The sequence below is a fragment of the Bactrocera oleae genome, chromosome 4 (genome assembly GCF_042242935.1).
Source record: "Bactrocera oleae isolate idBacOlea1 chromosome 4, idBacOlea1, whole genome shotgun sequence".
NCBI lineage: Eukaryota > Metazoa > Arthropoda > Insecta > Diptera > Tephritidae > Bactrocera > Bactrocera oleae.
In genome coordinates this window covers 74,513,470-74,534,836 of record NC_091538.1, presented here as the reverse complement: position 1 = coordinate 74,534,836, position 21,367 = coordinate 74,513,470, and the positions used below count along the sequence as shown (strand labels likewise).

The following is a 21,367-nucleotide window of genomic DNA, read 5'->3' as shown; positions in this document are numbered from 1 at the left end:
CTACAAGCCAACTATCGGTAGTTAATTACCCAACAACATCGCCGAGATTTTTGTTAAAGTTTCTTTGAGTTCCTTAAGACCCAATTGAGGATTCTAACCGAAACTATACGTGTGAACGCTCATCCTTTTCTTACGAGCTGCACGGTGGGTATGTGTTGGTTTCCGCTCTAATTCTTTTAGTGTTGTCTAGTTTCAGTAACCGTGATTTGCTGAGAAGTTAAACGGGAACATTTGCGTGTGTTGACACCATAAATTGTAAACAACTTTCAACGGCGCTGCTTTGCATTCGATCGGCGCTGCCAAGTTAGTCAAATCAGCTGATATCGTTTACTGCTCCGGTTTACTATGTTCATTTGTGGCGAAAGTATTAAGTTGTATTTTAGAAGTGATAACTAGATAAGAAAAATAGTGCTCAGAATTCATTCCACTTATGTTTTCGTAATTTGGATGGATGTCATTATTAAACCTGAATAAAAATGATAACACGCACACTTAAATGCCCACAACGACGATTCAATGTTAGTGCAGTTTTTGGATCCAGTGCAAACAAAATTACAAGCAGTGCGAGAAAGCTATGCAATTATCATTGGTCCGTTAAAGATGCTGAGAAAACACCTGTGCAGAAGCCACATCAACAATTATTGGCGAAATTCCAACGGTAAGTAAATTTTATGTAAGAAAATAAATTTGAAAAACAATATAATTACTGAAAAAATTCACTTTCCGCTCACGGATTTGTAATATTCGCGTCAAATACCATACTCGTTGAACTTGTAATTACAGCTAAGTATCTGAATTGTACAGAATTCTGCCGCTACAACTATGTTACTTGAAAAATATGTATTAAATATATTTTTATATAATATATGCATGTACATATGTATATACTTACATAAATTATTGAAAAAAAAATCACTTTCCGCTCACAGATGTGTTATCTTTTCATTTTTGAAGCCTGCTTCGTTGAAGGACCTAAGCTATACATTTACCGAAAATAATTTTATTAGGATTCAAGAACTAACCAAATATTTTATATCCTAATGTTTCTATCGTTCTTGATTACAATGTACATATGTTTCATATAAAAATGAGTGGGGAAAATAGTATGCCAATGAATAAATTTTGCTGTTGTTTTTGATATAGACAGTCATTAGTCACAAAGTTTATAAGACTATCACTTACTGACAACGGTTTTTTTATGCTCACTCAAAGCACGCCAATATCTTGATAATTCAAAAACCACCCTGTGAAAAGAAGATCATTGTAGTGTTTGCCAATACGGGCAGGTCGTTTGATCCACAGTTAACAAAAATCGCATGAATATAATGTTGTTGTTGTTGTAAAATTCACCAAAATTGACAGTTTGGTGCGGTTTTTGGTTTGGTGGAACTATATACTTCTTTCGAAATGAAGCTGGTGACACCGTTACTGTCAATGGATAGCGGTATGGATCGATGATAACCAACTTTTTATGGCCGCAATTGGACATTGAATGGCCTCCAAGAAGTTGTGATTTAACGCCATTAGACTTCTTTTTGTGGGGTTCTTTAAAGTCATTTTTCTTTAGGAATAAACCAGACTCTCTTCAAGCTTTACAAGTCAAAAGTCAAACGTACTATTCATGACATACGACTTGATTTAGTGGAAAAAGTACTCGAAAATTGGGTTTATCGAATTCGTTCCTGCAAAAGAAGTCGTGAAAGCCATTTGAATGATGCTATATTCAAAACTTATTTGTATCTATAGTATTTCACTTTAAATAAAAAACATTTGAATATCTTTAACAATTAGTGTGTTTTGGAAAAAAAAAATCATATCACTCTTATTAGAAAACTCTTTTTTATATTTCTTAATAACATTAAATATGTTTGTTTTGTTTCTTTAAGATGTAAATTAATACAATACATACTCGTATGTACATTTTTACTTGCAGCCCGCTTTCAATTCAAACGCATGCCCCTGACGCAAAATATGTAAGCGGGTCAAGCGATGGGACTCCTGACTTTCTGGCGTTATTTCCAGGTAAGAACAAAGAAAATTTGTTTCAAATTTCCATATGTACATTTATGCCTCTGGTGCACATATAAAATCATCAATGAAAGGGTTAGGAACAGGGGTCACTTATTGTTATACATTTTATATTGTTATGCAAACGTTTAGTTTGAAATAAATGAACCGAACTTTTTTAAATTTCAATACAGATGCTTGAGACGTCAGTTGATTATTGGTGAGAAGTGGAATCTCTTCCAATTTGCTGAGATGTCTCTTAGTGAGGGAAATAAAATTAGAGCAGCGTTTTATTGAAGATTTTTTTTTTGGTATAAAATGAATGAATGAAATAAATATAATTTATTTGACCTTTAAAAATATCACAGTCAGATCCAACATTTTGCGTATATTATAGAATTCGCAATTTTCATCTGAAATCAAACCAATGCAAAGTCAGATAAAAGTGAAAAGACAAGTCTAGGTTGATATAGTTCTCGTAGTTAACATTCCTTAACTACTAACTCGATATACAAGGACTTGTTGAAGAGCTTTGTGAGAAAATCGACTCCTGTCGTAAATAGTTTCTTCAGTATCAGCATGGATCTACCATTCAATGGATTCTGAGGCTTTTGCATAATCGCTTTACGAACCCCTGCGCTGCTGAATGTACCAATATCTTCACGATGTAGAAAGTTGTAAGTTTAGGGCATACCGTTGAGGATGGTCAGATTAGCATATTTTGATTGCATCATTTGTTTCATCGTCAATGACCTTGCAAGACATTGGTTCAGTTTTGCGAGCCTCTCGTGGCTCCTCCTCCTTCATATTTTAAATCTATTAAAAACATCTTTGAACATTTTTTTTTTGCAGATATTGTACGTGAACTCACCGAGGAAATAAGGAACTTAAAAGCAGATGAGGCTGCAACCTGGAACGAGAAGGTAAAAGTACCCTTTTTTCGTAATCAATTTCCATATAAACAGTATTGTTTGTATTTATTGCAGGCTTTGGAGTACAATGGACTAGGCGGGAAAAACAGCCGCGCTTTTCTTGCCATTTCAACCTACAAAAATTTAGTCAAACCCGAAAAGCTCACCTCGGAAAGTCTTCAATTATTACAGTATCTGGCATGGTGCATTGAAATGGTTTGTCTTTCAGATTTGTCTTTGTTTATATTTGTTTTCGAAATTTAAAAAACCTTTTTTTGATTAAATTTATAACTTAAATCTCAAAATGTATTTTGTTCACAGTTGCAATGTTTCTTCCTCATACTTGATGACATTGTGGACGACAGCGTTACACGTCGCGGTCAATTGTGCTGGCACAAAATGAATGATGTTGGCATTATAGCTATCAACGATGCTATGATGATTGAAAATGGAATATATGTGCTGCTGCGTAAACATTTTCGCCATTTGGATTGTTACCTTGATTTACTAGAACTATTTCATCAAATAACTTTTATTACGACTTCGGGACAATCAATGGATAATATATATGCAAAGAAAAAAGTAACCGATTTTAATATAAGCAAATACAATGTAATTAGTGCGACAAAAACTGGCTATTATTCTTTTTATTTTCCTGTAGCAGCCGCTTTGCATTTAGCAGGGTGAGTTTTCAGTTTTAATTCTAAATTTAATTCAATGAAATTAATTTAAATAAATAATTTTAGTGTAAAGAACAAAGCGGTATTTGAGGAATCAAAAATTATTCTCTTAGAAATGAGTCATTTATATCAAGTACAAGACGATTTCATCGATTGTTTTGGTGATTCTGATATAAGTGGCAAAATCGGTACAGACATACAGGACAACAAAGCTTCTTGGTTGGCTGTAATATGCATGCAAAAATGTAGTCCCTCACAACGAGCGATAATGGAGGAATGCTATGGACAAAAAGGTGAGTAATTAGAATTAAAGTATATAGATATTGGTATATATAAAATATTGGGACATAAAAACGCTTAATATGTTAAAAATTACCTCTATACGTATGTATTTATGAATATGTTTTTTATATGTATGTGCGTCTTTATTTACATAAAAGTGGCTATATAAAATAATTTTCATAGCTTTGTAAGGTTATATCCCAATCACATAAAATCATCATTCCGTACTGTTTTGTATGTCGTCGTAACACAGTAATTTTCGGAAAATTAGTTATTGATAAATAACTTGGCACCACACGTGTTACCGTTACAAAAAGGAATGTGGTATAAATGCTTGTATATATTTACCAATTACTGTCATATGGTCGAAATATAAATTCCTTATTAATAAAATTGGAAAACTGAAGTTTGTAATATCTCTCCACAATTTTTCTGCCCGCTAACATCCCCCAAAAGCTATTATATTTTTAATATTATTATAACACTTTCCTTTACAGATGCTGAAAAAGTCGAACATGTTAAAAAACTTTACAAAGAATTGGATCTTATCAACCACTACCACGTATATGAAGAGAGAAAATACAATGATATAAAAATGAAAATTCAACAAGCATCCAATGATGTGCCGAAAGATGCATTTTTATCTCTACTAAATAAATTCTATAAACGGCAAATTTAAGTGGAGCAATAAAAAAGTAAAAGTACCTACAGAAAAACTGAGCTGAATTATTTCATATTTATAAAACTTACAAAGTTCATCGAGATTATTTTTAATAAACCTTTTTATGATAACATTAAACATTTCAAGTATCTGAAAATAAATTTCCTTAACACACTTGTTAATAATCAAACCTAATTTAAAATGTAATTGTAAACACTAAGGTAGTAGTAGTTATGTTCTTGAAAATTAAAAAAAATTGGCGGTATTGTAGTATATTCAGAAAAACCAGTCTTTAAAGCCAAATATAAAACAAATTGTAGCAGGTATTATGATCTAGTATTCCTGTACATATAAATGGTATAATGAATAAATATCTATGATAGCTAAAACCTAGTGCCTAATATTGATTTTATATTATTATTTCTTCTATTTACTTACCTTGCAAGGGGGGTGCATGAATAGTTCACCGGATGCATTATAATTACATTTAATCACAACAATGAAAAACAAGTATGTTTAGGTATAAAAAGCCATGATCTTGGTAATGATTGGAATTTAATTCCATATAATTTAAAAATTCCGTTCTCGTTATAAATTTTCGCGGAGTTTCAGGTGTTTTTGAATACGTACATTAAGTTTTAAAAGAATATTTAAACTTTGTGGTAAATGATTTAATTTAAGGTCATTGTGTAATTAAAATTAAATATTGCAAATACGAGAAGCAGAAACATGACTTCACGTTTATGTTTAAAATCATTGTAATCTGTAGTGTTTCCATGCAGTTTTATTTTGCCAGTGGTACTGTACACATGTTTTGAATTCAATATACACGTTTTTGAAATATCAAAAGTATGAATTTTAAAATCTGCAAATCTGAAATAATTAACGAAAAATTATATTAGTGGCAGTAAAGGTGAATAAAATAGTAATAAATAATGAACTGTGCAAAAAATTATTTGCAGAAGAAAAAATGTCATAAAAAACCACAAAAAAATTAAATTAAATAAAACGGCTTAACAATTACTTTTAATATGGTAATATATCTTATATTTTATTAATACATGAACAATCGTTGAAGTAGAAGAAAACTCTGAATAAATGAATCCTTCAGACGTCTTTCGTCACTCATACATACATATGTAGGTAATTCTTGGAAATTTCGGCATTTAAAAACCGTTCTATAAAAAGTTGAAAAATCTATTATTTTGCTAATGGAGCCAAAAATGTAAATCGTTTCTTCTTTTTTTCTGTTTTACAATGTAAAAATTCCACTTGTTTAGAGCGAAGATTTATAGTTACGATATAATAAAATTGCTACGTTTTTATATATTAAGAGAAATCAAAAATTGTTTTTGAACAGATCTAACTTGTCAGAATCGATTTGGTCGAAGAAAGTTCTCTATTTTACTTTTTTAAAACTAGCTTTTGCAAAGTTAAACCGAGTACAGAAGCTAGAAGTTTGATGATTACTATCCCGTACATTAATGATGCTACGAGTTCTCTGGTAGAACGAGAGTATTACTCTGAATAACGGAACACTTTAAAGAGGTATCAACGTATAATAAATCTACGCATTTATTAAATTTATTCGGAATTAATTTAATTTGGTTCAGACTCGGATATTTTTTCAAAAACGACCGATTGCAAATCGGTATGATATAGTCATCGAAAGCTTTCCACGAGGCACACGGTAAATTGAAATCTCCTAAAACGATTATTAAATCATGACATGGCATTATTTGCCATCGGGGTGCAATATTTATTAAAGAAGCATGCTGCATATATACAGATAAGCCCGAATGGGGTGTTATATAAATAAATAAAACGACTATTAACGTAGACTATAATACATTTAAATTCGAATGAGTCAGTTCCCGGAACAGGACATCTTCTGATGGAATAGAGGAATGTACGGCAAATAGAATACCTCCTCCAATTCTGTTCATTCGATTACATCTAAATATTTGAAATTCGCTGATTAAAATCTCACTATCAAAAATGTGTGGTTTTACCCATGTTTCTGTTAATCCAATTATATGAAAATTAAAATTGGAACTGTTTAAGTACAAGTCGGTTCATTTTGTATTACGATTTCTAACATTTTGATAATAAATGCTCAGGGAATTTTAGTTTTTTATATCCGTGGTTGCTTTCGGTAATTTAACAACGTTTTCTCAGTATGATTTCTAAGTTTAGACTTAAATTCGCGTACAAAAGCCCCTGGTGGCGAAGATTAAATAAAAAAGTAAGTAATATTTGTGTGTTAATATAATATTAATAATAATAAATACAATTAAAAACGAACGCAAAAAATAAACAATTTTTATAAAAGTTCAAAAACAAGACAGTCTGAAAAAACAATATAGCAGCAGCATTTTAGAAGCACTGGAACAAAAAAAAATTACACGTAACACAGCTGTGAATAGAGAAGTAGATGAGATAAATATAGAGTGCAAATAAAATAAAACCAAATGAGACAAGAGATGACTCGCCACCAAAATTCGAATATTTAAGCTTTAAGTTCATGCACAAAATTTAAGAACACTTATACTTAGCTTGCTATTCAAAATCAAATTACTAAATATTCATTAAATGTTAAATGTATAGTTTAGGTCACCCAACGAAGGAGTCCTCAAAAAAAAATTTTTTAAACGTTTTATTTTGACGCGAAGATTACAAATCCGTGAGCGGAGAGTGAATTTTTTCAATAATTTATATAAGTACATATATATAATATAAAAGTATATATAACACACTTTGCACATATTTTTCAAATAACTTAGTTGTTGTTGTGGCGTCAGAACTCTGTAGAATTCTGATCACTTAGCTGTAATACAAGTTTATCGAGTTAGACATTTTCTTGTGAAAAAATACTGACGAAATGTAACAGTCGCAATTTCTTTTACGCAGCAATCTGATGGTATGGACGAATAGAGGCCAACGGCTGCGCCTAAAAAAAAGAATCCTGGTCAGTCCAAAACCGGGCTGTCGAACAGAACCGTCCGAGGTGTCAATAGTTCTTTGGTATCGAACTCCTTTCAGCACGTATAATAACTATGGATGCTCCAAAGTTCGACGCGAATGAATTATGAACCCCTCGGTTCTGGACTGACCAGGATTATTTTTTTTAAGCGCGGCCGATGGTCGCCAGTGCAGAAAGGAGTTACCACGCAAAATAACAGTTTAAAGTGTGTTAATTTTTTGATTTTTTTGTAAAAATTAATTTTCTTTAAATCAAAGAAATATAATTTAAAAAAAAAATCGACTTTCCGCTCACGGATTTGTAATCTCTGTCAAATTTGTCAAACTAAAACGATTTAAATAAGAAATTGTAATTTTCGCAACCTCCTTCGTTGGGGGACCTAAACTATACATTTACCCATGAAATCACAAAATAAATATCAATTAAAATTTAAAATTGAGAATTTTTGTAAATTAAAAACACAAAAATTCACAGCCAAAAACTTACAGCTTTACAGCTTGAAGTGTTGCCACCTTCTTCAGGATTCTTTTTGAACGTGTCTGTGAAAATTTAGAAAAATGCATTCTTTGCTTCGAATATGGCGGCAAAGTAATATTAGCAACAATAACAACAAAGCACACTGTTTTCTTTCCTCATCACCTCGCTATGCATCAAATCACTCCGGAACTAAAGTTATTAGATCACCTACTCGGGTGGCGCCTCGAAACTCCATCGGAAGTAAATTAAGGTGAGTGAAAATGGTCAGCATGGAAGATTAGTGTGTACAATGAGTTTGAAAATTTGTGAATATATTTACATTAATTACAGTACTTATAATACTTACATAGTATAATAGTATAAGCAAGTATATGTATGTACATATATTCAAAATAGACTGGCTAATTTAGTAAATTCACTTGAAGGTGAAATTGATTTCTATGGAGGAACATACGCTGCTTTTACCGAAAACACAAGAGACACCTGCTCGTCTGAATTACATCTAAATCAAGTCTAAATTACATATTAACTTACAATTATTTAAATATTTTCCAGATATTACACAATATACCCTAGCCACTTTTGTATAATACTTTAATTCTTTATTATATCTATGTATATTGCCGATTGGCGTTTAAATAAATAAATAAATAAATATGTATATTTTTATAATCTCGCAACATGTTGCTACAGAAAATAGCTTTGTTTACACCTAAAATTAATCGACATAAATATATACATAGTTAGTTACTTAAGAGACAAGTTGAAACATGGATTTATATATGTTGAAATCCGGGGGACTGTCTGTCCGTCCATCTGTCGTGCAAGCTGTAACTTGAGTAAAAATTAAGATATATTGATGAAACTTCCTTACTTACACATTGTATTGTTATATATATTTCTTAGCCGTTCCCCAGCATTGGAACGCCATTTTGGATTGAATTCTGTACGTTTGATGTCAAAAGATGAAAAACGAGGATTCGAGGCCGTATTGCCAGGTAAAACTAAAGTTGCGGCTTACAGATTGTACGCAAAATACCGAGTCTGATTGTGACATTCAATATTAGGTCGCTAATATCCTCGGTGTTTCTTAAAGGAATTCTTCACAAATTGTATAGCATACCAGTATAATTAAATATGTATATGTATGAAATTCAATCAATTTTATTAAATTTTTAAAAGGATTCTAAAAACATTGAGAAAACGGTGCCCTAGCGAAAAAAAATTTTAAGAACTCTCTACTACTAATTAAGTGGCACACACCTTTACACAAATTTTGTTTCTTAAAGATGTTTTGCGTGACCTTGGCTCAATAGCTGAACAATACAAAAGCAAAGAAGCGGGTGAATGGTTCAGGAAGGTATAGGTTTTTTTTAATCAGTCATGAATTGAAATAAATAATTTTTCTATTTTATAGTCTCTGCAGTATAATTTATCACTTACAAATTACAAAAATGGCCTAATCCCCGTTTTGACATACAAAAGTTTAGCAAAAGGCGAGCAACTCCGTGCGGAACATTTAAGATTGGCACATATACTTGGCTGGTGTTTTGAAATGGTAATGTGTGGAAAAGTTTGGAATAATTGGAAAAACCTTATATTATTGTGATGCGTTCTATGTTCCATAGATGTTGTGCTTCATACTCATAGCCGATGACATGGTGGACAAAAGCACAATACGTCGTGGTCAATTATGTTGGCATAAATTGGAGGAGGTCGGTCTCTCTGCCAAAAATGATATAATCCTGATAGAGAACGGAATTTATGAGCTTCTCAACAAACATTTTCGCCACTTGGATTGCTATGTTGATCTTCTCGAATTGTTTCATCAAAACATTTTTAAATGTTTATGTGGGCAATCATTAGATTTCCTTCTCACTAAAAGGAATGTGACTACCTTCAATATGGAGACATATGATTCATTAGTGATGAATAAGACTTCCTGCCATTTTTTTTATTTGCCCGTTTTTGTAGGGATGCATTTGGCAGGGTAAGTATCAAATAGGTAACTGCAATACATACATGACTCTCGCAAAATGTACCACAGAATATATTAGGAATGTTAACATAACTGTTATTTTTAACACTAAAAACAAATTGGTATACATATGTGCATATGTATTTGTATACTCACAAAGAGATTTTAGAATTTTTCAAATTGTTATAGAAATAGAGTTTTATGTTTTAAAATGTTCGGAATGACGGTTTAAATACAAATCTCTCGCTGTGCGTCCGCGCATCAGAAAACTTGGGAAAATTTAACATATGTTGATAAAAACTTGATACATGGGTTCCTTGGTGCTATGAATCTTGGTCAGAATCAGACCATTGCCATGCCCACAAAATCCTGTAAATAAAAAAAATATAAAAGGCTATTAATAAGCAACTAATTAATATACAAAATTGGTATTTGGTAGAGGGCATCTTTGGTTTAAATTCTTTCAAAAAGTGAGCGTGGCGAACCCCTATTGTACAGATCTAACAAATCAGTAAAGCTATATTAACCAAACTTGCTGGGGACAAATCTTTTTGGCACTCTGCCTTACACCGCCCACTTTCAGGTGAAATTCTATACCTCACGGACTACTCGCCCTATTTCAACCAAATATTATGCATAATATTATACCTGACATCATTATGGTATTATGTGGAAAAGATATTGTATATACTGTGCAACCCAATTTTAACTTCCATCTGATTCTTTCACTTAATAGTGTACAAATAAAACACCAATGAAGATATCAGAAAGATAAAATTTTCAACAAATACTGCATTTAAAGTAGACTATCTCACGTCTAAAAAACGAACCATAACATTTCATTGCCACCGATATCGAATGTGGCTGCCCTTTTACTGAAAATATTGGGCAATCATTTCGATATACCGCCGAAAATCAAAGAGCATGTTTTTCTGATAATATTGTACTATCGATCAATATGTAAGATATAGATATGTCTTTTGAAAATTAAGTGAACTTATAGTATTGGAAATGCCATAGTTTAATGTCGAAAATTGGTGAAACCAAATATGAACCATTAGAATAATTAATTTTGAATTTATTTACATATATTTTAATAGAAAGTTATCTAACTCCTGAAAGTATTCCCCCGCCTTTTATCCTTGCAAATTGCCAAAGTATAAAGTGATTGTTCAAATTCTTAATTTTTGTTTAAATTGTAATTTTCTTAATTAATTGAAGTGTGAATGATAAAAATGTCTTCGACGAATCCCAGAGCATTTTATTTGACTTGGGTCATTATTCCCAAGTTCAAAATGATTTTCACGACTGTTTTGGTAAATATGAATACACTGGCAAAATCGGCACAGATATTGAAACCAACAAATGCTCCTGGTTGGCGGTGAAGTGTATGGAACTGGCAAACACACAACAAAAGTCTATTATGGCAGAATGCTACGGACATAACGGTTATATATGGATAAGAAGATTAGAAAATTTTGGTTTGATTAAATGTTCTTTATTTTAGATCCTCAGAAGATAGATCGCGTTAAGCACGTTTATGAAGAATTGGATATGCTCAATATTTATGCCAAATATGAAGAAGATACCTGCAACAATATTCTTATGAATATCCAAAAAACATCAGATACAGTGCCCCGAGAGATTTTGATAGAAATTCTTTGTCAAATTTATGACAAAGAAATTAAATAAAGACATGAACTACAAAAGAACAAAAAATAAACTACTTAATTTTTTTGCGGTGTTATCAAAGAATTTCCATTATTTTCTATGAACCAAGTGAACTGTATCAAAATTTTGCCTTGCTTCCTAATATTTATTTAAAGCGCTTCTAAAATATTTCGATAATTAATTGTTTCTAATAAAAACATAGCTGTAATTTTGACCGTACATATTTATGGAACTTTTAATTATAAATTTCTTATTGAATGAAGTCTAAGTCAGAGAACGTCAATGAATAGAGAAGAAGCAAATATTAAATAAAATCTTTTTGAGTACTAATTTGTAATTCCAGATGAGGGAACATCGAAATGAAAAATCGTTGCGCATACCTATTTAGATTTATGTTTTCAAATTCTATGATATGACAAAATTTATAATTATGAAAAACCTTCTGTATAACCCCAGAATTCATAATAAAATAAACCTTTAATAGGCAATTTTTCCAACTTATGTATGTGCAGCTAACATTTGCTCCTTCTCTATTCATTGACGTTCTCTGCAAATACTACAGAAAATGGTGAACTCCTTGATCTCAATTTTTCAGCTCTGTTAGCCGTCCAATCGAGCATCATACAAAATTCAATTTGCACCTTCTCGTCCATTTACGTTCTCTGTTTGAATGTCATACACGTTTCGATATTGCTTGAGAATGCTATCTTCGAACTACTCAGAAAGCATTTCAGCCGTTTGGATTGTTACATTGATTTGTTCGAATTGTTTTTTTAATGTACATATTTTCAATTGTATTTGCGGCCAGTAAACGGATGTGATTGTTAGTACAAGACATGTGAACTCTTTCGATATGGGCACATTCTATTCGATTACGAGGAATAAAACTGCTAGCAACTTTTTTTATTTGCCAGTAGCAGCTGGCCTGCTTTTGGCGGGGTGAGCCGAAAACCAACAAAACCAATAATTGCCATCAATTTACTTTGTCCATCTTATGCATTTCCAGCGTCAAAGACCAGAAGATTTTTGAAGAATGCCATAAAATTACATTTGAGTTAGGATACTACACTCAAGTGCAAAATGATCTTCTTGCTTCATTTGGAAATCCGGATTTCACTGGTAAATTCGGCACAGATATAGAATCTAACAAGTGTTCTTGGCTGGCGGTGAAGTGTATGAAATTAGCCGATTCAGAACAAAAGGTTATTATGGAGAAGTGTTACGGTCAACAAAGTAAGTTATGCTAAGGTTAGTTAGCACATTCTGCATTGCTACTGTTTTTTTATAATGTAGTTCATGTTTTAAAATTTATTGCGTTTTATTCATTTCAGATCCGGAGACAATTGATCCTGTTCGAAAGCTCTACGAGGAGATAGGACTGCACATCTTATATGCCCAGTTCGAAGTAAAAATATGCAATAAAAATCCAAATGCAAATAAATCAAACACCGGTTCAGATGTTACGTGAAGTCTTTATAGAATGTCTTAATTATGTTTCCAATAGAGGAATTAAGTAATTAAAATCAAATTACACATTAAACAAATATTTAATATATGTACATAATAATGTCTACCGCCGTTGTGTAATACTACAACATGTATATACATATTTCCGGAATGGATATCGAACGCTGGTCCTACAAATAGACACTTACATTATTGGCGTTGATTCACATGCATATATGCTTAAAAGAATTAAGAATATGCGATAATCGTTTTAAGTAGACTGAAGAGATAAAATTACAAAAACGGAAAATATTTGAAAGTGTTGGACATACACAAGGTAAGGTCTCTAATCATACACAAAGAGAACTTTACAATTAAGTTATATATAACTAATATTTTCCAGTTACATATCTACCTCCCGTTATGGCCAACAAAAAAATGTATGTATTAATCAAACCGTGTCGTGGGTTATGAAAATCATTGGAGTAATTGTACATCCAAATTTATTCACACCCGCAAATCTACACAAAACAAGCCTGTATTAACGGGGATCTCTTGATGAACATCTAATCCTAAAAATATTTAATTACCAAATTGAAATAATGCAATGTAATATATTTTTGTAGTTCGGCTTTCTGAAAGTTTCATAAGTACGAACCTCTCACTTAGAATAGAATAAATCGAGGGATGCAATGTGACCTGAGATTTATTGTTCCGCTCTGTCACACGGACTAGCAAATACCCAGCACTCTGCTGATTTCTAGGGTCCTGAGGGGTGCTGTTGAGGGCCGGTCGTATGAATCTTTCATTTACTTCAGTACCTTTCCTCGTGGCAAACACGACAACACATTCCACAAATAATAATAACGATATAATCATTGAGATCATAATATTTAGAGAGGATAATATTAGAGACCTAGTCATAAAAGTAAATTGACTAGATTTCCCAAGCCTTTCATAATTTCAAATTGCATAAATTTGGAAATTGGAATAATGGCCAACGGACCGGAAATATAAATGTGGCGTCATTTATTCACCCCTTAAAAATTGATTTCTAACTTATTCTATAAACGAATCAAGAGGAATCTTATAAATATGTTACTCTTGCGGGGTTCGACTTTCCTCGTCTATGAATCATATTAGGATAAAAATTTAATTCTATCTAAATATTACGGTAAAAGTGGTGAGTGCAACGTAGAAATAGACTAAATACCGCAAAAAGGAACGAAACACCCTTAAATCTCTATCATCATCTACATTATTTTAAATGAAATTATCAAAAAAAAAAGTATATGTTCGTAAAAAATTTATCAGTTTATTAGAAATTGTCAATCATATTATACCTCAAAACAGCGTAAAATAAACTTAAAGGGTAAAATCGTACTTTTGAAATTTTTTTCGAAAATTGTTTACCATTTCGATTTCTTCATCTTTATTTAATTTACAATCCTTCCAATCTACTTTTTCCTCACAATTAAGTAAATTCTCCGAGCAAAAGACGTCACTGAAATTAGTTTTAAGTCTAAATTAGTACATTAAGCGAACCTCAAAACAGGAAAATACCGTGCAAAATGGAGTGGAAAATGTTTCATTTGTCGAGTAATCAAAGAGCTTTTATCTGGCAGTTCTGCTACAAAATAAGGCCCTTGTTGCGGTAGCATTTGCGATGATGTAAGGGCCGATAGAGTTTCGAGTTGTAAATTGAATTCCTCAGCTTTATCCTAAAACAAAAAATATAATTTTCTTTAAATAACTCGCATAGTTAAATTAAGTATATTTACCTCAAACGCATGTTTGATCTTCCACGCATAACCTTCATCAATACCTAATGCATTGATTTGTAAATGCGATGACTTGTAGTGACGTTCGGTGAAACAAACAACTTGCCCATACGATTGAAAGAAGTCACGTAACGTATTTTTGAATTTTGACAATTCCTTCCAATTCTCATCAGATAGTAACGATGCTGAAGAAATGTGAGTTATGGACATAATAAGAACGTGGAATTCGTTGATTGGTCCTTTAGCTAAAGCTAAATAAAAATTATCTCCAATTGAAATAACTAAATGCTTTTCTACATCGGATGATGATAAACAGAACCAACATTTTTCTAAAAATTTCAATTTTGATTAATTGCAGTAGATGTAGGCGACTAAATTTGGCTTATTTACCTTGATCTATATTCATAATTCGTGCGCGTTTCTCATGACGATGACCGCTACCACCAGAGCGCTTACGGATATCATCTCCGCCCGTATTCATGTCATAGAAATATTGTTTACATTCTAACTGCTGTATGTTAATATAATATATTATATATAATATGCAGTATAACTACTTGCGCTCATTTTCAAATATATTTATACTTTACGTAAGTGTCATTACCCTGTCATGTCCTGTGATATCGTGGAAATTCATACCAATGAACGGGCATTTAGTTTCATTTGTCGTTTTTTGAATCAACTCCAAAACACGCATTTTCTCCACTGGCGTTAAGCTTAAGGCATAAATATATTTTTCCTTAGCAACATTGCCGACCTCCGCCAAAGAGATAAAACGAGTACAAAGTTCCAATTGAGTTAGGTGATCGGATGGTATTCTAAAATAGAAAACATTAAAAAAATGTATGTACATACATAAAAGTTAGGCTAATACCTAAAAGGAGATGGCTCGTAATACTTGCTGTTGAGGCCGCAAAAATGGTAGCGGGGCTTGATTTCTTTACATAAAAAGGAAATCATCTTTGAAGAGTTTTCCTGCAAAAGTAATTGTTAATTGAGGAGTAGCATGCTAACTAGTTAAACTCATGGAAACTTTCCATTTGTTTGATTGGATTACGTTAAAAAACAGAAAGACGGAGTTGATACATTTTACAAAAGTACAAATTATAATTAAATGTGTGTATATGGTACATATGTATAAATGTTTCAACTTTACTTACATTATTTTCGTATATGCCATATGGCCATTGCGAAGTGAGCAGAATATCGACACCTTTATAATCGGAGGCAGACGTTTTACTTACAACACATGAATTACGAATAGATACTATGTCATCTTTGTCAAAGAAAATTTGTTTTTCATCTTCACTGGGAATGTAGCCATCAACCTTTTCCAGCCCACTTAAGTAAGCTACTCTAACACCCGAAGTGAGAGTATACAATCCTCGTTTACCTACATAAGCACACAATTACGTTTTTCTTTACAATAATGGGCTTCAGTAAAATTTGGAAATTTTCTATAATTTTTAACTTAAACAACGATACTTATGGTACTTACCCAAGTATGTCAAATTAACACATATTTCACCATTTTCTATGTCATTGTAAAACTGTACTGTTTTCTTTGAGCAGGGCCCAAGAATATACGTAGGTACGTGCACTGAAATAAACTATGTTGTAATTTTAAATCTTATTGATTTAACCAAACTTACCCAATTTATTTCCATTTTTATAAGCAATCAGTTCATCATTTTGCTCTACTGTGCCAAAAAAATCACCAACACAAAAGATGATTTCGAAAGGGCCGGCTTTTTTGTTTATACTTTCCACGCGTTGGAAAAACTGCCGAAATCGACCGCGTACATCACCAACTATAAGTCTATTAGAAACGTTTAGGATTTACTCCTTTTGAATCGGAAAGTTACTTACATTTTAATTTTTGAATCCATTTTGTTACAAACCCAAAAATAAAAGCAATTTGGTTTGTTTTGACAGCTAAACAGCTGATTACTCAATAGGGATGCCAACCCCAACATAAAACGAAAACTTGTATGCCCTAAAATCCTCCACACAGCAAACTTAATGTTGGATATGACATATATATAGGTGATTTTGGCCAACTAACCTAGGTTTATGTAAATAACTAATATTGATAATGGCAACTCTATTGTATAAATTTCTCTCTATGATCTATATGAGACTTTTATATTGATTCAAGAATGGATGATTCATATCATCATGCATCCTGACGAATAATTGCATACAAAAATAAATACAATATTAGGTGCACTAATACAAACCATATATATATATATATTTTAATAATTCACAATGGTCAAAGTTAATGTTCAAAAAACGGATTCCTATTAATATTAATATTGTTCGCTGAATTAAGTGTTGGAATCATATTTTGCAAGTAAACTATCAGTTAAATCAATCAAATTTCTACGAGTTTCTTAAGTCTGAATTGGCGACACTAACCGAAACTTTGTATGTGGTAATAGTTTTCATGTTAATTCTTTCAATGTCGTGATTTGTTGGATATTTGCCATTTAAAAACCTTTCGTGATAAAAGAAACTGTGATGTGCTGAAAAATGCGCTCGTAAAATTCTTATCGAACAATATCTCACGCCTTCACAGATATACACATTTTTTAAATTTGTAAAAACATAAAATAACCTAAATAGCAACTAAATAAAAATTGAAATCTATAATGACCGCTTACACTTATATGTTGCCCTAATATTCAGAAAAATTGGATTTTACATCTTTTGAACCAACATAAAGAATTCTTCTTTCAAAAAATTGGTATCAGCTGCCAATGAGGTGGTTGCGCCAGGAATCGTAAAAAACAGCACCATATTTGGAACGAGTCTGTAAATGACAAAGGTCTATAAATTTTAAGAAGTTCAATATAGATATTTTTAATTACCGCAAGTCATATAAAGTCTTTTCCATGTCTTCATCGGTAAATTGGACACCATTAGTAGCAACTAAATTAAAATCCAAATTTTCGTCAAAAAGACACGATTGCACAAATTCATAAATATCTCTAATTTTATCGTATACATTAAAGGTACCCTACAAAAAAAAGGAAATTAGTACAGTCGTTTATTTATATGTATATGTTATTGCTCGGTCACCTGAATATAAATACCATTTGGGAATTTAACTCTTATCAATGCGAAACGATATAAACGCAAATTACGTTGTTCCTCACGTTCTCGCATTGCCTTTGTTCGCAATACTTGCGCATTTTCAATAGCTTCACTGCGTAACTGCTGTTCACGTTTGATTTCCTCTGGAGATATTCGATAGAAATCATCAGGCAACTCTGCACTTCGAGCCTGAGAAGGCATTAGAACTCTAATGTTTCTGTCTAAATCCAATTGTATAGTTTCAGCATTCTTCAAAGCATCAAGCAAGACTGGCAAATCATAATTATTTTCAACGTTTTCTTTAGACCAAACGAGAAATGGTTCACCATCGATATCAATCTCACGGAAACCAGCTGCAAGCAGAAAATCTAAAGCTCCCTCTACATATCGAACTTTCTCGCTAAAGATTCTGAAATTAATAATGAGAAATAAATAGATTCAGGACAAGTAAAACCAAAACCTACTTATTGGACATTCTAATTTTATAGTATTTCTCTTCCTCGGGATGGTTATATATGTTCTCAATATATTTTGAAATTGTTCGTATGCAATCATCAGCCTAAGTATTGTTGTTTAGTAAAATTCAAACCAAAAATTAACATATTCCAACCTTTTCACGTGTGTTACAATTACATATTATCAAGCATGCAGTCAATGCTCGTTCTGATTCCAATTGTTGATAAAGAAACTCTTTTATTTTAATTTTCCACTCCTTCCTGGGTAATATTTCGTCACTAATCAACGGGCATCGAAAAAACACTCCTTCGCAGGCCATATTCCTTTTTGTCGTTGTACTTGACGACCCTGAAGATACGCTCAACTCTTCTGTCCTTAGTTTCTGTTCTGCTTCTAACTCGCGTTTCGCTTGAGCTTTGATAGCTGCCAGGGATATATTGAAATCTTTCGTCTCTCTCTTCTCTATACGAGCTAATGCTGCTGATGCTGCTTGACGTGCCTCCGAACTCATTTCTTGTCGTTTTGGTGGCACATAAGCAGTACCAGATTTAGAGTTTGAACTGTTTGGAGGCGGTGCTGTTGCGTTTAATGTTCGACCTTGTCCCATTCCGCCACCTAGTTTTAGCTGCACAAGAACAAATTCTTAAATTAGTGGACATCTTACATAAGATTGATACGATACAATATATTTGTGAATTGTGAATTAAAATCGCTTAATATATTGGTAAACCTTAAATGCTGCTTCCTCCTTTTTCCTAGAGAAAAACTTTTTGATTTTTGACATTTTCGTTTCTGTCAATCGAGCAGTTTTATATTCTAGGTGAATGCTCTTTAGGCAATTTTAATTTGGCGACGGATAACTTTAGCTCCTCAATTTCCTTGAGTGTGCCTAGGACAAATATAGTGATTCACTTAACATATACAATTATAAACAGTAATTTTTTTTTACTTACTTGGTCGAACAAATTTTTCAGTTATTACTTTTCCGTAAACACGCCACGAATACGCGATAAGTCCTGCAGTACCCAGTAACAACACCAGCAACACTTTTAGCAGAGTTAGCTGCAGCGCTGAAAATTCTATAGGACTACGCCAATCGCTAGTTTTTTCAGAGAATTCGTGCTGTATTGAAACTACTGTCTGCACTGCCACGCCCACAAAGAGTTCTAACTTTAATGCAAGGGCTTGCAGTGATTGATTTAGTGACTGCTGGAAAGCATCGACATTCATTTGGTGTGATCGCTTTCCAAATATTCTCTGGAAACTTGATAGATACAACAACCACACTACTTAATAATGGATATGGAATTTATGAAATCTACTTTTATAGGCTCACAAAAACTCAATATTCAAGCAATATTATCACTGTTGAAAAATTGTGAAAATTTTTAATTCAATGAATTGTCATATTTTTTCGCAGCTGTTTTCTGATTCACAACCGTGCTACCGTTGTATAAATGTTTATCACGTTTGTCAATTATTGACTTTGTCGTGCGAAATCGCACTCAGGCCACTCTGAAACGAAGCAAAATGGAATGCCAAAACTAGAAGAATAATTTCTCTGCAATCTGATCAAAATTCAGATGGCAGAATATTTTAAACACATATAATAAAACATCCTTTTTCGGAATACATCACACTAGTGACATAAATTCATCATTGGCTTAGATTGCAGTTGTGCTATGGTTATTTTTTTTCAAGCATTTAAATGTGTTTACGATAACTTTTAAGTTTATTTTCTAATAATATTAAGTCTGATCTGGCAATATTGTTTTATCTAAATAAACTTTCAAATTTGTATAATATATTAAAAAATTGCATACTCAACTTTTGCTTTCTTCCTAAAACGGCTAAACTTATGTAATTAAGAAATTTTTTTTAACATTCGCATTTAAAAATACTAGCATTTTAGCCTTTTCATCGTCCAAACGCGTTCGTCTTTCGCTTAATTTTATGCCGGACATAGAAAATAACCTTTTAGAAGGCACTGATGATGCTAAGCATCCTAATTTTTCACGCGCAATTGGTGACACGTCCGGTGCTTATAACTATTTAACTATTCAAAAAAAAAAATTAAAAAAACGTTTTTTTATTTCTTATAAATAAGCATTAAAAATAAAAAATTGTGATACATTTAAATTAATTGTTTTTTTTTTCTTTGAAAAAATCATATATTGTTCAAGTTTTTTGGTGTATTTACTCCTTTTCTTCATAAACGTTTCTGAAAATTTATATTAAAATATCAATGTTAGTGCACTTTTATTGTGATATTAATAATTACACATACTCTGCATCGTGATGAAAATTATCATCGAGGTTGAGAGCAGCGAAAAGGAGTTTAACGCGATTGAATTATGAACACCCCGGTTTTGGAATGACCAGGGTTATTTTTTTGAAGCGCTGCCGAAGGCCGCCAGTGCGGAAAGGAGTCCGACGATCTCCGATATTCGTCCATACCATCAGATCGCGGCACAAAAGAAATTGTGACTGTTACATTTCGTCGGTATATTTTTTTCATAAGAAAATGTTTAACACGCTGAACTGGTAATTACAGCTAAGTGATCTGAATTCTACAGAATTTTGCTCCTACAACAATAACAACAACTAAGTTACTTGAATATGAGATATGTGCAGTGTGTTAAATAAATTTTGAAAAATATACATAATTTATTGAAAAAGTTCACTTTCCGCTCACGGATTTGTAATCTACGCGTAAAAATAAGACGATTTAAAAAAATGTAATTTTTGAGGCCTCCTTAGTTGGGGGACCTAAACTATACATTTACCCTATTTGTTTCCACCATTGCAACGAATCTTCCCTTGGGCCAATGACTTCACCTTCCAAATACCTCTGCTAGTAGCTTTCGGATTATTTGTGTCTAATTTACTCGATATTGAGAGTTTCGATACAGAAGGTATACTTTAATCCTAACAT

The 21,367-nt window shown here is 32.3% G+C and overlaps 6 protein-coding genes and 2 long non-coding RNA genes across 9 annotated transcripts; 4 read left to right on the top strand and 4 right to left on the bottom strand.

Annotated features, from left to right (window-relative positions):
* The first annotated feature begins 322 nt into the window (after positions 1 to 322).
* LOC106627727 (farnesyl pyrophosphate synthase) lies at positions 323 to 4,930 on the top strand. Its single transcript, XM_014247998.3, has 7 exons — positions 323 to 658; positions 1,934 to 2,022; positions 2,860 to 2,930; positions 2,994 to 3,134; positions 3,240 to 3,601; positions 3,665 to 3,891; positions 4,378 to 4,930. The coding sequence occupies exons 1-7, from the start codon at positions 477 to 479 to the stop codon at positions 4,557 to 4,559; spliced, it is 1,254 nt and encodes a 417-aa protein (XP_014103473.2). The 5' UTR covers positions 323 to 476; the 3' UTR covers positions 4,560 to 4,930.
* LOC118681758 (uncharacterized) lies at positions 3,684 to 8,084 on the bottom strand. Its single transcript, XR_011396118.1, has 2 exons — positions 8,011 to 8,084; positions 3,684 to 5,414 (listed from the first exon to the last, which is right to left on the bottom strand). It is a non-coding gene; the product is annotated as an uncharacterized lncRNA (long non-coding RNA).
* LOC118679711 (uncharacterized) lies at positions 8,082 to 11,869 on the top strand. Its single transcript, XM_070108783.1, has 7 exons — positions 8,082 to 8,251; positions 8,908 to 8,999; positions 9,291 to 9,361; positions 9,419 to 9,559; positions 9,630 to 9,991; positions 11,201 to 11,427; positions 11,487 to 11,869. Exons 1-7 carry the CDS (start codon positions 8,082 to 8,084, stop codon positions 11,669 to 11,671), a joined length of 1,248 nt encoding a protein of 415 aa, XP_069964884.1. The 3' UTR covers positions 11,672 to 11,869.
* Positions 8,257 to 8,825, top strand: LOC138857135 (uncharacterized). Its single transcript, XR_011396120.1, has 2 exons — positions 8,257 to 8,374; positions 8,427 to 8,825. It is a non-coding gene; the product is annotated as an uncharacterized lncRNA (long non-coding RNA).
* Positions 11,870 to 12,017: 148 nt separating the features above from the next.
* Positions 12,018 to 14,396, top strand: LOC106626893 (farnesyl pyrophosphate synthase). The gene is made up of 4 exons (XM_014246792.3): positions 12,018 to 12,589; positions 12,657 to 12,883; positions 12,982 to 13,433; positions 13,500 to 14,396. The coding sequence occupies exons 1-3, from the start codon at positions 12,504 to 12,506 to the stop codon at positions 13,116 to 13,118; spliced, it is 450 nt and encodes a 149-aa protein (XP_014102267.2). The 5' UTR covers positions 12,018 to 12,503; the 3' UTR covers positions 13,119 to 13,433; positions 13,500 to 14,396.
* LOC106626873 (CWF19-like protein 1 homolog) lies at positions 14,388 to 16,989 on the bottom strand. Of its 2 annotated transcripts, none has more exons than XM_014246753.3 (10): positions 16,747 to 16,989; positions 16,530 to 16,696; positions 16,376 to 16,477; positions 16,038 to 16,270; positions 15,752 to 15,852; positions 15,482 to 15,695; positions 15,268 to 15,388; positions 14,878 to 15,206; positions 14,660 to 14,817; positions 14,388 to 14,600 (listed from the first exon to the last, which is right to left on the bottom strand). In XM_014246753.3, the coding sequence occupies exons 1-10, from the start codon at positions 16,851 to 16,853 to the stop codon at positions 14,462 to 14,464; spliced, it is 1,671 nt and encodes a 556-aa protein (XP_014102228.2). In that variant the 5' UTR covers positions 16,854 to 16,989; the 3' UTR covers positions 14,388 to 14,461. The 2 variants fall into 2 exon arrangements, with proteins under 2 accessions (XP_014102228.2, XP_069964882.1); XM_070108781.1 differs by having other exon boundaries at positions 15,268 to 15,385.
* A 113-nt stretch (positions 16,990 to 17,102) lies between these two features.
* Gint3 (GDI interacting protein 3) lies at positions 17,103 to 19,321 on the bottom strand. The gene is made up of 6 exons (XM_070108782.1): positions 19,163 to 19,321; positions 18,587 to 19,057; positions 18,441 to 18,535; positions 17,962 to 18,385; positions 17,751 to 17,899; positions 17,103 to 17,692 (listed from the first exon to the last, which is right to left on the bottom strand). Exons 1-6 carry the CDS (start codon positions 19,214 to 19,216, stop codon positions 17,581 to 17,583), a joined length of 1,305 nt encoding a protein of 434 aa, XP_069964883.1. The 5' UTR covers positions 19,217 to 19,321; the 3' UTR covers positions 17,103 to 17,580.
* LOC106626886 (uncharacterized) lies at positions 19,010 to 19,914 on the bottom strand. The gene is made up of 3 exons (XM_070108785.1): positions 19,386 to 19,914; positions 19,163 to 19,321; positions 19,010 to 19,057 (listed from the first exon to the last, which is right to left on the bottom strand). The coding sequence occupies exons 1-2, from the start codon at positions 19,660 to 19,662 to the stop codon at positions 19,242 to 19,244; spliced, it is 357 nt and encodes a 118-aa protein (XP_069964886.1). The 5' UTR covers positions 19,663 to 19,914; the 3' UTR covers positions 19,010 to 19,057; positions 19,163 to 19,241.
* Between the last annotated feature and the right edge of the window lie 1,453 nt (positions 19,915 to 21,367).